Source organism: Hyperoodon ampullatus (genome assembly GCF_949752795.1).
Source record: "Hyperoodon ampullatus genome assembly, chromosome: 14".
Taxonomy (NCBI): domain Eukaryota; kingdom Metazoa; phylum Chordata; class Mammalia; order Artiodactyla; family Ziphiidae; genus Hyperoodon; species Hyperoodon ampullatus.
In genome coordinates, this window is record NC_136927.1 from 25555104 (window position 1) to 25573065 (window position 17962).

The window sequence follows — 17962 nt, forward strand, 5'->3', positions numbered from 1 at the left end:
TGGTTGGTGACACTGGCCTGGCTGGATAGTACGTGTCCCACAAGGTTAAAAACCATCCCTAAACTGGGCGGCCCCATTCTCCAGAGAATACACAGGACAGAGCACAGGGGCCAGAAGGACTGACGTTGTTTATTAAGGGAACAGAGAAGAGCAGGTCACACCCCCCAGAACCTGGGTTGTGTGGAAAGGTAAAAATATGTCTAGCAATTGGATGGAACATTCCAGAACCCAGTGGTTTCAGAGCTGCCCCACAACTTTACTAATGACTAAAGCAAACAAGGCCTCTTACTGCTCCCCTCAGCCACTATGAGACCATGGATGTGAACAGATCAGAGAGGCACATCCACCTCAGAAATTCCAAGCGGGGCAACCAAGGCCGGCCTGCGTCCTGGGACACGGCCACTTGGGCCGGAACAAAGGCAGCCCTGGCACTCTACCCTGGGGACTTCCTGATGGGCTGGGGGAGGCTGAAAGATGGGATCTCAGGGAAGCATTCCTGCGCCAGCCATCCATCCTATAGAACAGCCATGGCTCTGCGAAGGTGACCCACAACCACTGTGATACTGGAAACCCCCCCCCACCAACAGGCTACATTTTGAAAGTGCAGCAAGGTTCGGGGGGAAGGCAGGAGACCAAGCCCAGGTAAGGCTGGGGTACATAAACTGCAAGAGACCACAGCCATTGAGGCTTCCCCCAAAGTGGGCAGAAAAGTGTCCCCCCAAATTCATATCCAGAATCTCAAAAGGTGACTTTACCTGGAAACAAGGTCTCTGCAGATGTAATCAGTTAAATCCAATGACTGCATCCTTACAAGAGGAGACAACACATGGAGACACACACAGAAGAGGCTGTGGGGAGGCGGAGGCCGAGTGATGTGGCCACAAGCCCAGGTGCGCCAAGGACAGCTGGCAGCACCAGGCGCCAGGAGCACCCTGGGACAGATGCTCCATCAGAGCTGTAGGAAGGAGGCAGCCCTGCAGACCTTGATTTTAGGCTCTGGCCTCCTGAACTGTGAGAGAATTCCTGCTGCTGTAAGCAGCCCAGCTGTGGTCCTTTGTGTGGCTGCCCCAGACCCTAATACACCTGCAGGGCCCAGCTTCCTCCCTCAGCCTGGGCCCCCCAGATGTCCCACCACGTGTCCTCACGCTGGGGCCTACAGGAGCAAACGGAGTCTGAAGATGCCTGAAGACCACAGTTTCTGGCTCCGGGACAGAAGCGATTCTGGCAGCTTCCCAAATCGTCAGGCTCGGGCCCCGGGGGCATCCTGGAGCCTCTGGGGTCTGTGAAGCGGCTGCTCCCCACCGTGTGTGCGCTGGTGCTTGCGGAGGTCAGTACCCCGGCGGAAGCCCCTGCCACAGGCCGGGCAGGTGTGGGGCTTCTCGCCCGTGTGCGTCCTGCGGTGCGCACTGAAGTGCGAGCTGTTGTTGAAGCGCTTCCCGCACTCGGTGCAGGCGTATGGCCGCTCCCCGGTGTGTGTCCTGCGGTGGATGACCAGGCTGGAGCTCTGGCTGAAGCGCTTCCCGCACTGGGCGCAGGCATAGGGCTTCTCGCCTGTGTGCACCCGCTGGTGCGTGCTGCAGTTGGAGCGGTCGCCGAAGCGCTTCCCGCATACCTGGCACTGGTAGGGTCGCTCCCCAGTGTGCGTGCGCTGGTGCTTGGTCAGGTGGGACGTCTTACTAAAGGCCTTGCCGCACTCGGGGCACGTGTGCGGCTTCCGGACCCCAAGGGACTGCCCTCTGTCCGGAGGCCGCTGGGGTCTGGTCAGGCCGGGCCCCTGACCCGGGAGCGCTTGGCCCCACCGTGTTCTCACCGACGCGTCCGCCCTGGCATACTCTCCATCCTCAAACTGCCTCCCAAGCTCTGAGACAGAGAAAGCACAGTCGCTGAGGGCTCCACGGCGAGGGGGAGAGGGAGAAGGGGAGGCAGGGTGGGGCAGCCCTTGACCCAGAGAAGTGCCTTCAAATTCCCTTTCCACACCCTCCGCAGGATGCCTCATTCAGAGCCTGATTCTGGGAACTAGAACGATGGCCAGACTCACAAGGCCGTGAGGTGGTACTGTGACAGTCCCATTTACACATGAGGACACTGAGGCCCACTGACCTGACGGGGCAAGGACAGGCCCTCCCAGTGCCGGGAACTGTCCCTGCCGAGATGCTGTCCACCCCACACCCCCATGCAGCCCCCTCCTGCCTCCACACTGGCTTGTCCAGGAAGCCAAGCATGGGCTCAAGCTCACATCCACCTCATCTGTACAACTGAGACAGGATGGAACCACCTCCCTGGCCTTTGGTAAGAGTTTTTACAAAGGAACTGATTCTGGCAGTTCCTCCAACGGTCACACAGAGTGACCACGTGACTGAGCAATTCCACCCCAGGTGTAGGCCCGAGAGAGTGAGGGCCGCTGGCTGGTGACACTCAGGGCGTCCTGAGGACCCCATGCCCAGCCCCTCGTGTCTCCCTCGGGACCAGCTTCCCTATGGTGCCTGCATGCAGTGCCATGTCCCAGCTCAAGGTGGTAGGACTCTCTTGCTGCTCGAGCCCCAAACCTTTCTTAAAGCCACCTGTCTCCCCTTGCCTTTCCTTCAGGGCGGGTGAATCTGCCTTTGTAAATGAAGTTTCATGGCCACGCCCACGTCTTTTTATACTGTCTGTGGCTGCTTTTGTGCCAGGACAGCAGAGCTGAGGCATCACCAGGGAGACCATACGGCCCATAAAACCTGAACTATTTACTATCTGGCCCTTTTCAGAAAAAATCTGCCAACCCTTGCTCTAAGCCCTTGAGCCTGAACTCCACAAACACAGTCGCCGAGGTCTAAGCCCAGGAGAGGGGAGAATCTCATCTGGGACATCCGTCTCCTCCCAGACCCCCTCACCTGAGCCAGCACTGCCAGAGACTTCCCTCAGCCCCGAGGCCGCACAAGCTGGGTCCCGCAGGCCTTGCCCTGGCCCATCCTGGGCAGTCAGACAGGGCCCAGGAGCGGGGAGTCCTGCTCATGGGGAAAGAGAAGAGAGGATGTGAGTGTGGCTGGGACAGAACACAGGGCTGCAACAACCTCCTCCTCGTGAGGGCAAAGGGGCATCAGGAGAACCTGCGGGAAAAACTCCATGCCTCAACAGAGGTGGGAGGCGCTCCACTTCTGTGCAGACTGCTTCCTCAGAGAGAGGAAGCGAGGAAAAACAGGGCCCAAGGCTCTCCCCGGCTCTGGGAGGGAAACCAGATGCCCCGAGGAGTCAGAATTTCATCACAACAGAGATGAAGTAGCCAAGAGTTACAACACACAGCAGGACAGACCACAGAGCAGTGGGACAGCAACAGTGCACACAGCAAGCCAGTATTCGTGGCAATAGAAAGGTTTCATCTTCATTTGTTCTACAGACACTTAGTTGGGAATAAATGAAGATGTAAAAGAAAGTATGTGATCGTTAATTTTCTGTGTCAACCTGGTCAGGCTACAGTGTTGTTGTTTGGTTAAATACCAGTCAATTTTTCTTTTTTTAATTTATTTTTGGCTGCATTGGGTCTTCGTTGCTGTGAGCGGGCTTTCTCTAGTTGTGGAGAGTGGGGGCTGCTCTTCGTTGCGGTGCGTGGGTTTCTCATTGCGGTGGCTTCTCTTGTTGCAGAGCACAGGCTCTAGAGAGCAGGCTCAGTAGTTGTGGCACACGGGCTTAGTTGCTCCGCAGCATGTGGGATCTTCCCAGACCAGGGCTCAAGCCTGTGTCCCCTGCATTGGCAGGCAGATTCTTAACCACTGCACCACTAGGGAAGCCCTCAATCAATTTTTTATCTTTATTTTTTGACCATGCTGCACGGCTTGTGGGATCTTAGTTTCCTGACCAGGGATCGAACCCATACCCTCAGCAGTGAAAGCACAGAGTCCTAACCATGGGACCACCAGGAATTCCCTAAATACCAGTCTAGATGTTGCTGTGGAGGTTATTTTGTAGATGTAATTAACATCTACACTCAGGTGACTGTAAGGAGAGCAGATTACCCTCCACACTGGGGGGTGGGCCCCACCAAATCAGTTGAAGGCCTTAAGAGAAAACTTGAGGTTTCCTGAAGAAGGAATTCTGCCTCAAGACGGCAGCCTAGAAATCCTGCCTGGTTTCCAGCCAACTGGCTTGCTGTATGGATTTCAGACTTGCTAGCCTCCACAATCGTGAGAGCCAATTCCTTAAAATAAATCTCTCTCTACACACACGTATCCTAATGGTTCTTTTCCTCTGGAGAACCCCAACTGATAGAAAGCAGGATCTCAACTCCTTTAAGAAACATTTCAGGGAGTGAACATGTGTCAAAAGTGGCAGGATGAGCTGAGAAGGGCCAGTGTGGGGTGGTGAGGAGAGGCCGTAGACAGGCAGGGCCTTGCCAAGAGCAGCTCTGCCCATGGGCGCCAAGGACAGCACAAAGGCTGAACTGACACTGGACAACCGTGTGGGTAAAGGGCGAAAGAAGGAACTCAGGACAGCTCTGGGCATCTGCCTGGGACATGGGCAAGCAGCCACACTGCCCCCGCTGCAGATGGGCCACTGATGGGACACTAGCAACCTTGGCAGGGCAGGGCTGCCCAGCACTAGGACTCACCAGGGAATGCCCCCGACTCACTAAAGCAACCCCTGGGCACAACGCCCACAAGTTCCTATTTTTAATATGCTGCCTGGTGATTCCTCTGGCCACTAAAGTTTGAGACCTGCTGGAGCAGCTCCTGTGGGTGGGCGGGGGGAGCCAGGGAAGGTGCTGAGCAGGGAGGTGGCCTGGGCCTCGGGTCCTGGAGGCCAGCACATACCACAGCCAGCCTGAGGGAAGCAGCCACCCTCCCTGACACTCACCCATGTCAGAGACACAACCCAGTATCTGACAGACAACGGCCAGGGTCTCCCTGCACATACCCTCATCCTCCTGCAGCATGTCGCAGCTGTGGTCCTGCTGAGCCAGGTCCAAGCACCCCCACTCCTCCTGGGACAGGTACACGGCCACGTCCTCCAACGTCACCGGCACCTGCTGGAACACAGCTCACTCATAGCCTGGTGGGCTCACCCGTCCCCTCCACTTGTGTGATGATGGCAGGTCCTGCTTACCTCCCCCTACTTCCTCCCCTCCCCAACCTTTCCCCTTCCATATGTTGTTATCCACCCCTTCCTGCCAAGCTTGGCTCAGACACAGCTGGATCCTGCTCTTTGGGAGGACATGGTCACCACCAAGCTCTGCCCCACTGCTGCAGGGCCAGAGACTGTGTGGACAGATGTGCTGTGTGGAACAGCTGTATCTGCTGAGATCTCAGCCACTGGGGCCCATGCTCCTTGAGGACACGAGTTAGCATGCCCTGCCTCAGCTAAAGCCAGCCCCAGGACCCAAATGGGGTGACCTGGGGACTTCAGGATGCCTCTAGGCCAGTGGTTCCCAAATCTAACACCAGACTGACCTGGGAGCACGATTAACAGCCAAGAAAACAATATCCAGAAGAGGCAAATCCACAGAGACAGAAAGACTGGTGACCGCCAGGGGGCTGAGGGAGGGGGAGGGGGGAGTGACTGCTAATGGGTGTGGGGTATTTTGGGGAGGTGATGAAAATGTTCCAAAATTGATTTGATTACGCTGATGACTGCACAACTCTGTAAATATATTAAACACTGTATACTTTAAATGAGAGAATTGTATGGTAAGTGCATTACATCTCAATAAAGCTGCAATTGAAACAAACAAGCAAAGGAGACTCTGCTTCCAGGCCAGGGCTGGGGGAAAAATCTATTTTTACCCAGATGCCAGAAGATTTTAACATACAGCTGGGTTTGAAGTGACTGCCCTAACTCACCATTGAGACTCCAGGATCCTCCAGGACACACCTAATACTCAGGTGGCATCTGAGAACAGGTAGGACTTCCCAGGAGGTGAAGACCCGCCTTGGAAACCCATAGACCTGACCACGCAAGAAAAGTGTCCCCGTAACAAGGGCACGGGACACATGGGGATGCTGCAGATCAGGAATGCCACTCACCTGGGACCAGGCTGAAAGGAAGGATGTGGCCAGTGCCGCCGTCTCCTGACACTGGGAGGCCACTGGGCCTGGGGAAAGAGCACAGAGTCACCCACCCATGCACATGGCAACGAAGGCTGGACAGGTCCAGCTGCTCCCCATCAACACTCACCCGGCCGGGAGCCTGCCAACCCCACAGGCAAACAGGCCTGACCCCGCCACACTCCTTTCCCTTCCCTTCCCTTCCCCAGTGCAGGGCGTCTCTTTCCTCAAGAGGGGCAGCTACTCACCTGTCTTTGGCCAGAGCTGGGGGCCTCTTTTTGGTCTGTGGCTCAGCTGGGCTGGGGGCTGCTGGCTGGAGTGCTGAGCCCCTTCATCCAGAGACAGCTCTGCTGGCTGAGCCTCCACCTGGCATTTCAAGAACCACTCCCCTGTCCCGTGGGCCAGTGCGTCATCAGGGACTACCTCCGGATCCTGCATACAGATGGAGATCTGCCCACTAGCTCCCAGAAGGTCAGGAGGAAACCCACAGGGTTCCCCATCCCTCCTGTCTCGGGCACCCTGGCCACCCTGTTCCCAGGCTCCGTCTTACCACCGGGCCACCTTGTCGTGTCTGATGGCCTCTGTGACCCTCCAAGCACCTCCCTCCAGCCAGACCCCAGGGAAAAGGCATGTGACCCAGGAAGAGGTCAGGCTCCCAACCTGGGGAAAGGGAGGCCTGCTCCACTCCTGAGACTCTGCGGTCTCTCCCCATCACACTGTGTTGCTGTCACCGTCACACTCTCACCCTTCCTTCCTTAGTGCTCCTGAAAAACCTGGGCCAGAAGGGCCCCAAATCAGGTCTCATTTCGGAAGCCTGAGTTACTGCACTTGCTACATTTTTTGAAATCATCTACAGACCCTCTGGAATCATCTTAATTCCAGCGAAGGTGAATCAGATAAATTTAGTCTCAGAGTTTACTGACGTCTGTAAGAGTACTAGGGACAAGATACATCCCCGGGGAACTGAAACCAGCACCAGGGACCCTGTCTCAGGCTCAAAATTCCACACCTCTGAGAGGAAACAGTCCCCGGAGGATACAGGGTGCCCAGTGACAGAGGAAAGCCATGACGGGAACCCCAAACGCCAAGGCTGGCAGGGTTGAGAAGGGCTCCTGGGTTCTTGTTGGCCACCACTAAGGCAGGATGTGCTTAATGCACTCAACTCACCTTATGGTCAAGTTTTTTTGGTTTTTTTTTTGGGGGGTGGGGGGTGGGGGTCTATCCTGCCAGATGCAAAAGAACAGCACAGTGTGGCCAATGACACTGCCACAGGGAGAAAGGTGACCTGCAGAATTTGCCAAATATCTAATCAGGAGGAATTAATCTGACCCAAGCAGGAGAAATCTGTAAGAGACTTCCCACTCCCACTCCCCAGATTTGGTTAGAAGGAATTGAGTTTGCTCTAGAGTGGCACTCTCTGTAGAATGACGGAAGTGTCCCATATCTGCACTGTCCTTGTCCAGGGAGTAGCCACTGGCCATGTGTGATGACTGAGCCTTTGGAATGTGGTCAGTGTGACTTAAAAACTACATTTTAAATTTTATTTAATTTTAATTAAAACAAACACACATGGCTAGTAGCTACTGTATTGAATGGCGCAGCCCCAGAGAGATTGAGGAACACCTGGGGGCTCTAACCAGGGCACCCACCAGCACCTGGTCTTTCTTCCCAGTGCTCCTCCTTCTTTGGGGATCTCTTCAACTCCCAAGGCCCTGCCTTAGGAGGTCTCCAGCCTCTCTCCCATTAAAACCTGTGTCTGGCCTACGTTGGGATGGTGTTAACAAACCAATCCACATAGCTTAGAAAGGGCCGGCAGGGCTATAGTGGTTAATCAAGGGGTGGACACACGTCGGCCAACGTTGAGAAACACTCTGCAGTTGCCTTCTTCAATTCAGTGTCTGGCCAGCCCCAGGTACTCCCAATGACCAAGGCTGGCCACGGCTCCAGAGCCCAAGGAATCTAAAAACACAGACCTCAGCAGCAGGGCCCCGTTTTCTCACCTCAGGGCTAAAATGCCCCCCACCTCACCCGCTGCCTTTGTTTCCTGGGCTCCCGCTGCAGCCCTTCCACGAGGACCACGGCCTCCTCACCGCTCTCTGGCTGCTGCTCCCGCACCCGGGCCTGGATCTCCCCTGGAAGCACCGTCAGGAACTGCTCCAGCACCAGCAGCTCCAGGATCTGCTCCTTGGTGCGCAGCTCAGGCCGCAGCCAGCGGCAGCAGAGCTCCCAGAGGCGGCTCAGGGCCTCCCGAGGTCCGGCCACCTCCTGGTAGCAGAAAAGCCGGAAGAGCTGGCGGAAGGTCTCAGGGCTAGGGTCTTCAATCTCCAGGGAGGGCTCCTCTTCCCAGCAGCAGTCCTCTTCCACCTTCACGATCAGGATCTCGTCCTGCTCCAGGGGTGGCGAGTGCTGGAAGCCGGGAGAGGTCGCCATTGCTCCCGGTGAGCCTTGTTCCTTCTCTGGCCTGGAGCTCACACCTGTCTCTCCCTATACCTCTGGCCAGACACTGGGGAATATGTTTTCAGGGCTCTGTGGAGAGACAATAAAGTCATGTAGGGTGCAGCACTGGGGCTGGATAAGCGTCTGCAACCCATAAGCCCCTGCCCTGGCCCCAAGGCCGACTTGCCCTCACTGGCAGAAAGAAACGGTTAAAGTAAATCAAACTGTCTTTGCTACTAACCCTCTAATTCCCAGGAGAGGTACTTAATCTCTGGGCCTCAATTCCTCATGTGAAAGAAGAGATAGTGAAAGAAGAGATGGCGACACCACCTACACACAGGTTGCTGAGAGGACTAAACGGGACGTTTGAAAATAATTTTAGCACAGTGCCTGGAACGCGGTCAGAGTTCTAGAAACGCTGGGTTTTCAATATTACAGTTGGACATTTTTGGATGAGGTCCGTTTGGAAATATGATGAGAATCAGAGCCCCCTCTGCCCAGGAGGACGCAGATTCTATCCCAATCTGACCCCCGATTTCGGGCTTCGGGAGCCTGAAGCCCATCCGCGGGCCCCACCGAATGGACGGTCACCAAGGCCTCTCCAACTCCAGGGTCTTGTGAGGGTCAGGATTCCCCGGCTGGGCTGCTTTCCCGTCTCGTCCCCTCAGCTGGAGGGAGAGCGGTGACCGAGGCCGGGCACAAACTAGGCTCCGGCGGGCGAGGGCCGCGGACAGAAGCTCGAGCTGGGACCCTGCGCCCGCGCCCACACTCACCGGCAGCGCTGAGACCCGTGGGGGGGCTCGGGGCAGGCCCGGAGCAGCGGGTTGGAACGGGAGCGCGACAGCGGGCGTGGAGGGCTCGGCGGGCCAGAAGCGAGGACCAAAATCCTTAGTTCGCAGACCCGGGACAGTCGGCGACGACCACTGGCTGAGCCGGCGTCGAGCTGCAAAACGAGGCCGCGTGAGCGTCCCACGGGAAGCATTGTGGGTAATGTAGTCCTCGCACCTTTGGCCGGCTGTGGAGAGTGAGAATGGGTCTGGGTAGGCGGGTCCACGGGAGCCATTGTGGGTAACTACTCACATTGTGGGTCCTCGTACTACTGGTTGAACCGACTGTCAGGCATAGAAACGAGATACGTAGCGAGTCCGCGAGATGCACTGTGGGTAACGTAGTCATCCCCTGGCTGAGCCGCGGCCTCGGGTAGATGGGTCCTGGGAGGCGTTGCAGGAGAAGGGTGTTCCTCCAACTTCAGTGCGCATGCGCGAGGCTCCGCAGTTTCTGGGCCATTCTCTCTGCTTCTCTTCCATCCACCCTCCCAGGCCTGAGGAACTCCACGGTGGAGGGGATCCTAGAAATTTACTTTTTTACACACATAGTACTATGTATATGCCAGGCTCTGTTCTAAGCGATTTGCAATTATTAAATCAGTTCATCTTTGAAACAAAGGGGGTACTATTATCCCTATTTTATAGGTGAGGAAACCGAGGTGCAGAGAGGTTCAATGACCTGCCCAAGGTCACAAACACCCAGTAAGTGCAGAACTGGGGCGAGGTTGGAACCCAGGTGTCTGTCTTGGTCCAACTCCTTAATTTTAGAGACTGGAAAATGAAGACTCACAAAGTTCTTGCTGGGTGCATCTTTGTTATCAATTGCATATTTCTTCATTTGTTAATTTGATCAACAAATATGTATTTATTGGGCTCTGCTTTGTGCCAAGCAGTCACGATGAGCAGGAGGTGAACTGGACAGTCAGTCCTTGGTGTCCCTGTGGAGCCTGGGGGAGGGAGGTGCAGGCAGGTAGGTCTGAGCAGGAAGAGGGTCATGGTGAGAGCTGTGTGCCTAGCAGTGAGAGCTCCATAAACATCATCACTAACAACCCGACAACCCTTGAGTTTTTCAGCTTTGGCATCCTCAGACCTAGTGCCTCAATCAACCCTCCCACCAGCTTCTTTCTTTCCTTCCATTTCTACTCTCCATTCTCTCTCGCGTTCCACTTTCCCCCCTATATCCAATATCCAGTTTTTCTTGTGAGCACACAGGCAGAACAAGAAACTGGGCTGCCCACCACTGATTTCTGGAGACACCCACACACACACCCCCGGTGGAAGGCAGGACCTTTTTAAGGGAAGACGCCAGATTTCAGGACAGCCTTGTGGTGGGGCTTGAGGAAAGGCAGGACCACGTATGCCTCATTTTTGCCTTATAATCTTGGGCTGCTGTGCAATGCTGTGAAATCTCTCCTTGGAACCTGTGTTTTGGGTCCGTTATTAAATTTTAGACAGACAAGAGGATACATCAATTAACGGGTCAGGAGAGCTGGGATCTTAGAGGGAACCAAGGTGCGGAGCCATTCAGAGCACTGGCAATCAAGCCAAACACAAGAAGCCTGCCATTCCATCGGCTTCAGGAGGAGGGCATGGAAAGGGGTAATTTGGAGAAGTCACAGATGGGTATGTAGTGGGGGAGGAAGAAGAGAGATAGACAAAAGTGGAAGAGGGAAAAGGAGGAAAACAGAAGAGACACTTTTGGTGCCATCTGGAGGGGCAGACAGGTGTGGGGACAGCAGCATTTTCCAAGCTGCCGCACAACTTCCTGTTTCTAACTGCCTCCTGGTTAGCGGTGGGGCCCTGGCCTTGCATCTCTCATCATCTCCTCGGGGCCAGATATTCACAAGTTAGCAAGTCCATGAAGTGACCAAGGCCTGACTAACGTGGTCCTGGCCCTCTCCTCTCTGGGCAGTTTTCAGTGAGTAGAGCCAACAGAGATTTAAAGGTTAAACTTCTACTTTGCCCAGGATTTCTTTCTTAATTCTATCTTGAGGGGGACACAGACATTCAGTCCATAACCAGCATACACCAGGATGAATTTGGGCCTACCCTGACATACACCCAAACCAGTGCTTCAGATCCACCACTTACTAACTGGGTAAGCCTTACCTTTGCCTCGTCTGTAAAATGGGGATTGTCGTAGCTCCAACTTCTGAGAGCTGACAGACAGGCTTCGATGACATTATGTTTGTAAAGGACCTATGATGATGTCTAGCACGTAACAGATGCTCCATAAACATCAGCTCATGACCTGTAACCACACTGGGATGAAGTCTGCAGGCCTCAAGATTTGTGGATCTTGGATGCCTGGGCCCGTGGAGTTCCTGTAAGAGGTCCACAACTCATTCAGGTGCCAAGCATTGTTTACAGTATGAATTAAAAGTATTTACAGTTATATATATATATATAAAATCACATGCCACTGTTTATTCTTATAAATGTAGCTTGTTTTAATAGAGTTTATGGAGTTTACAAAACAGTTCGAGGTAAAATGGCAGTCTTACACTCACAGAAGTTGGCAAACAACTGAGAGGCACACTGAAGACAGAGGGGAAGATCATCTCCAGGCTGATGGTACATAATCCCTAATCACGTAATGGGTGTTGGTTCAGCTCACAGTTACTCTTATGACTTAATTATGGCTGGGAAGAGATGGTCTACCATCAAGCACTTTACAAGTGTGAGTCATCGTTGGTAGCAATTTCCCAAGGTCCAAATGACTGAGAACCAACAATTCAGTACAAGTCAAACAGTTTAGCTAATTCGACTAAATTATCTAGAAGAGTCATCAGAGAGCTTCCATATGTAATGATAATGTAATGCAAATTAAGGGAAGCAGATGGGCAATACCACAAGTGTTTTTTACACTTTTTCTAAGGCATTTTCAAGCTAACAATAAAAGCTAATGTTTTTTAAGTACTTCTAGGTCCATGGTGCTTGTGTTTTTACTGCGCTACTTAAATCCTCACAATGACTATTGTGTAGATATCATTATGATGCACATTTGATGCAGATGAGTAAACTGAGGCTCAGAGAGGGGCAGAGCCCTGCCCAAGGCCGCACAGTTAGGAAAGTAGAAGAGCCAAGACAGACTTGGGCAAGTACGCCCCAGAGCCTGCTGCTCAGACCACTCCCCTAAAGGCAAACTTGAATGTCAGCCAGGTAATCAGAGCTCTGTCTTGGAGTAAATATCCAAACTGTATCTCAGAAGACTCTGGTCCTGTCCCAAGATTCTCCTTTGAGGTGGCCAACCAGGGCCCCTCTGGTTTTCTCGGCACACTAGGCAGATCTGCTTGGCATATAGTAGATGCTCGGTAAATATTTGCTGAATGACTGAATAAATAATGGGGTGTAATTTGTTCTTCAGACACTGAACTCTGTTGCCCAAACTTATCACAAACTTGATTCCGACAATAATATAAATGGGGGTTAATAGTACCTATTTCCCAGAGGATACTTACTACAATTAAATGACACAGCACATTAAAATACTTTGCTCTAGGGTGAAACATAAGAGCACTCAGTAAACAGTAGTCGTTTTGTTATTCTTTTCTTTTTTTTTTTATGGAAAATTAGTGTATTTGAATCATTTCAGAGAGTAGAGAAAGTTTCACACTAGCAGATTTCGGCTTTTAGCACCTTTGAAAAGAAACATTCAAAGCTAAGACAAGTGGCAGGACAGACTCCTGACTACCTTCAGTGATGATTCCTCTGACTTAGGGTGTGCAGGTCACAGAACAGTGTGGTTATTTGGGTTTTTTCTCTACATTTTGAGAGTGCCACAAAAACACACTTAAAGAGAGTGAGACAGGTGATCACTGACTAGATGGCTGGTGGTTAGAAGATGGAAGAGAAATGTTGGGACAAAAGGAGAAAGATCACAGGCTGGACGAGGCGGTCAAATGGACAGCCCGAAGGCGCTGACAATGCAGTACATGGTCTTGTTCTCCCATCGCACAGTGCAGCTCCCATCAGTAGAGCTGTCCCAGAAGTAGGAACTTGCCGTGTGCAATTCCGCTCCATTCTTCTGCATGATTACACAGGTCACAATGTATTTAAATGGTTTCCCCAGCTTGGTGAGTTGGCTTAAACTTTGCTCCACTACGTTTGTGGTCCACTGATTCACTTTGCTGTGCTGATAGGCGTTGCCACCGATGGCACTTTCTATGAAGTGAGCAACATTTCCTTTTACAATGTTGCTCACTTTATCAACAACACAAGCAGTCTCCTCGGTAGCCTGGCAGTCTTCCATCTTTCCTTCAGCGCCTCACCTCCGCCTCCCTCTGCTATTATTTTCATCAACAGAAAGGATGAAGGATAAGAGGGCTTGCTGTGCAATGCTGTGAAATCTCTCCTTGGAGTCTGGTTGTGTTTTGGTTCCATTATTAAATTTTAGACAAGAGGATACATCAATTAACAGGGAGGCAGGAGATAGCCATTGTTTATACCTCGAACCACCCAGCATTTGAAACTTGATATGTCTTTTCCCTGCAGCCAGCAAGTTAAATGAGAAGTAGATGGGTAGGACTTCCCTGGTGGCACAGTGGTTAAGAATCCGCCTGCCTATGCAGGGGACACAGGTTCAATTCCCTGGTCCTGGAAGATCCCACATGCCTCAGAGCAACTAAGCCCGTGCGCCACAACTACTGAGCCTGTGCTCTGGAGCCCGTGTGCCACAACTACTGAGCCCATGTGCTGCAACTACTGAAGCCTGTGCACCTAGAGCCCATGCTCCACAACAAGAGAAGCCACCACAATGAGAAGCCTGCGCACCGCAATGAAGAGTAGACCCTGCTCGCCACAACTAGAGAAAGCCCACGTGCAGCAACGAAGACTCAACATGGCCAAAAAATAAATAAATAAATCTTTAAAAAAAAAAAGGAAGCAGATGGATAAGAACGGGCATGCAAAACATGATGATTCCTTTGAGGGAGTGCTGCCTGTAGGATGAAGGCATCACGGAGAAAGGCTGGAGTGTGGAAGAAGAAGGGGAATCAAGGCCCACCAGGCATGCTCAGAAATCCTTACCCGTGGGGATGACGTATGCTAAACTCCCCTGCTCGCGGTCGGCCCAGATGTGGCTCAGAATAGGGTGAAGATTCACACCCTTCTCTTGGAAAAAACACAGTGTCATAGTCTGCTCAGGCTGCTGTAACAGAATATCACAAACTGGGCACTTAACCAACAGACATTTATTTCTCACACTTCTGGAGGCAGGAAGTCCAAGATCAAGGTGCCAGCAGATTTGGTTCCTGGTGAAGACTGTCTTCCTGGCTCATAGATGGTGTCTTCTCTGTCCTCACTTGGTGGAAAGAGACAGTGATGCCTTTCTTCCTTTAATCTTAGTTAACTCCTATAGACCCTGTCTCCAGATATAGTCACGTCGGGGGTTAGGGCTTCAACATGAGTTCTGGAGGGACACAGTTCAGTCCACAGCACACAGCCAGACCCACAAACACCACCAGTCCCTGGAACGGCAAAAGATTCCCCTCAGACCACCACCCACACCTGCTCAAACACCCACAAGGGCCAGGGGTGGGGAAGGCAAGACTGGGCTTTCGACACAGACATGCATTAGTGCACCAAACATTCTGGAATATTCTTGTTTTCCACAAAGACATGGGCTCTCTCCCGTTTTTCTTAAAACACGTGTCCCTCTTGGTCTTTCTTCTCTATTACCGTGTGTGAGAGTGATGTGAATGTGGCGAATTTCTCTCTACAAGAGACACAACAGTGTCGTTGTGACAGGTGGAGCAGGTGCAAGGCCTCAGTGTCAAGGCCACGGGAAGCAGTGGGGGATGCAGACCCCACACTGCCTGCCAATCTGATCACTCCCCAGAAGCCAGATATCTGGATGTTTAGGTGAAAATTCCCAGTTTTGAATGTAGACTCAAAGTGGGTTTAAATCTTGTGTGACATAAACCAAACCCACCAACACGTTTCTGGGCTGTGTCTGGCACAAACAAGGATGTACAGGTAGACCTCGTTTTATCGCACTTCACTTTATTGAGCTTTGCACATATTGCATTTTTTACACATTGAAGGTTTGTGGCCACCCTGCATTGTCAGGTGATGGTTAGCATATTTTAGCAATAAAGTATTTTTTAAATTAAGGTATGTACATTTTTTTAGACATAATGCTATTGCACACTCAACAGACTACAGTATAATGTAAATCTAACTTTTATATGCACTGGGAAACCAAAAATTCACGTGACTCACTTTATTGTGATATTCTCTTTTTTGCAGTGGTCTGGGACCAAACTGGCAATATCTCCAAGGTATGCCTGTATACACAGACAAAAAATGATGCAGGTGGTAATAGTGCCATGAAGAAAAACACACCAGTGGAGGGGAAAGAGCAATACAGTTGCTCTTTTGGGTAGAAAATATCTAGACAAAGGACCATTCATTCACCTGGGCTCCATCTCAGGAAGGGAAGCCAGCATATCCTTGGCTTCAACACTTTCTCCAAAGGCTGTCTTAAAAGGGGAGGAGGCCAGAGCTAAGAAAAGAGAAATACAGGTAAAATGTCCAACTTCCTCCAAGAAATCTGCTGTGGGCTGAAGCCAACCACACAGAGGAGAGCCAGCCTGTGAGAGACAGAGACAGACACACAGAGAGAGGCACAGCTGAGGAATGGGCTTCTTTCACCATTTTAAAGAAAAAAATTATTCATGGCACTTGTTAGGGACCACTGAGGTTACTGAGTCCAAGCTTGTACTGCTTGTTGAACAACAGGCCAATAAATCAAGAGACGAGTTGTTGGGGCAAGGAACAGCGACTTTATTCAGAAAGCTGGCAGACTGAGAAGATGGTGGACTCGTGTCCCAAAGAACCATCTTGCCTGAGTTAGAATTCAGACTTCTTTTATACTAAAAGGAGAGGGAGTAAAGTCAAAATTTCCTGGTTTGGGCTAGCCTCCAGAGGGGAGGTGTTCATTTCTTTCAGTCATTCACAGGTGGGTCTCGTGAGGATTGTTTCCTGTGAGCTAAACAAAGGTATTTTTTAGCTTAATGCTCATTACCTGGGAGGCAGGGTTCCTAGAGATGGGCCATTATGGATAATTTAAGCTTATAGGTGTCATCCCTTTAGTTATTAACCTGTAATAGAATACAAAGGTTCTTGCCTGTTACACTGCAGTGGGATTTTGCAGTGGAGAGAGATCAGGTTCATCTCTGAATACAAGAAGGAAAGGTGGGAACTTATAGCCAAGGTGCAGGGCTCGGGGGAGGCATTGGAAAATTAACAAAAGGAATCATCAGGGTAAGAGGGGTTTCTTGCTGAAGGAAGGCCAGGGTGATCAGACATCAATCACCTGGGGAATGTGAGAGGATAAGGAACCCAACTAGGGTGGGGGCAGGTGGTTCTGGCTAAACTGGCTACAAGTGAACAATGCAGAGATGAACATGGAAGCCCAAAAGTCAGGGCCTAGTTGAGAAGAGAGTTCAAAGGAGCCTGAATAGAGTCTGGTCGAGAAAAGAATCTTTGCCACCACTTCCAGGGTAACCCGGCTCCCTATCCCTGACAGAGAAGAGTGCTCTGGAGAAGCAGGAAGTGCCCTTTGGGGGTTCCAAAGGTAGAAATTGTCCACAATAAGACTGCAAAAGAGAGGCCAAGTGCCTTTGCCTACCCTCTGCCTGGGAGATAAAGGACTCCCATGTCAAGGCCTAGTCCTCCCTCCTCAAAACCCCAACAACTTCTAACCCCAATTCCTTGTCCTGCCTTCTTCTTCCTGATACAATAATAATGGCCACCAATTTCTGATCACCAGGCAATAGCATTCACACTCCGTTCTTAATTTAGTAACGCCAGAGGTACTGTATCTCTACAGGTTAAAAAAAAACAACCCTGAATCTCTGAGAGTTTTAGGTATTGAACCCACGGGGGATCATATGGCTAGGAAGTGACAGCAATGGGGTCGGAACACAGTTTTTTTTTTTTTTGCGGTACGCGGGCCTCTCACTGTTGTGGCCTCTCCCGTTGTGGAGCACAGGCTCCGGAGGCGCAGGCTCAGCGGCCATGGCTTACGGGCCCAGCCCCTCTGCGGCATGTGGGATCTTCCCAGACCAGGAATCAAACCCGTGTCCCCTGCAATGGCAGGCGCATTCTTAACCACTGCGCCACCAGGGAAGTCCCTGGAACACAAATTCTTGATTCCAGAACTACAGCTCCTAAGTCCTGGGTTAATCCACTTTAGCCAGTAATAATATCGCAGACATCCTAAGGCCTGACTCAGTCGGCTACACTTGACTCTCTCCCTGTCCTTTTGGTTAAACTCGCTCTGTAGCGCGCCCGGTGACGCCACAGCGAAAAGAGGCCGGGAAGGGAAGGCAGTCCTTATTCGAGTCCCGCCTCTGCCTCAAAGGCTGCGGCCGCACGCAAGTCACCTCCCTTCCCAGAGTTTCAACCTCCGAGCCCGGGAAGGAGCCCCAGCGCACAACTAAGGGGAGCAGCGGAGCACCGCACTCATTAAGCGCACAATGAAGGACAGCCTCCGCCGCGCAGGGACCGAGACCAAGAACGTACCCACCGCCGCGGTATCGCGCGTCTTTCCCAAAGCCTCGCGCGAGGACTGTGCCCGCCGGAAGCGGAAGTCGCGGGCGCCGGAATCCGGGAGCGGCCGGACTACTTTCCCAGCGTGTCGTGCGCCGCACCTGACTGGCAGATACCCAAGGGACT

At 52.1% G+C, this 17962-nt stretch overlaps 2 protein-coding genes across 2 annotated transcripts; both read right to left on the reverse strand.

Annotated features, from left to right (window-relative positions):
* Positions 1-1240: 1240 nt before the first annotated feature.
* Positions 1241-8447, reverse strand: ZNF500 (zinc finger protein 500; the record flags this gene model as incomplete). Its single annotated transcript, XM_079719611.1, has 6 exons — positions 1241-1860; positions 2874-2990; positions 4891-5002; positions 5997-6064; positions 6266-6449; positions 8046-8447. The coding sequence occupies 6 exons, from the start codon at positions 8445-8447 to the stop codon at positions 1241-1243; spliced, it is 1503 nt and encodes a 500-aa protein (XP_079575737.1).
* Positions 8448-13178: 4731 nt separating this feature from the next.
* LOC307062614 (dynein light chain Tctex-type 1-like) lies at positions 13179-13532 on the reverse strand (the record flags this gene model as incomplete). Its single annotated transcript, XM_079718358.1, has 1 exon — positions 13179-13532. One exon carries the CDS (start codon positions 13530-13532, stop codon positions 13179-13181), a length of 354 nt encoding a protein of 117 aa, XP_079574484.1.
* Positions 13533-17962: the final 4430 nt, after the last annotated feature.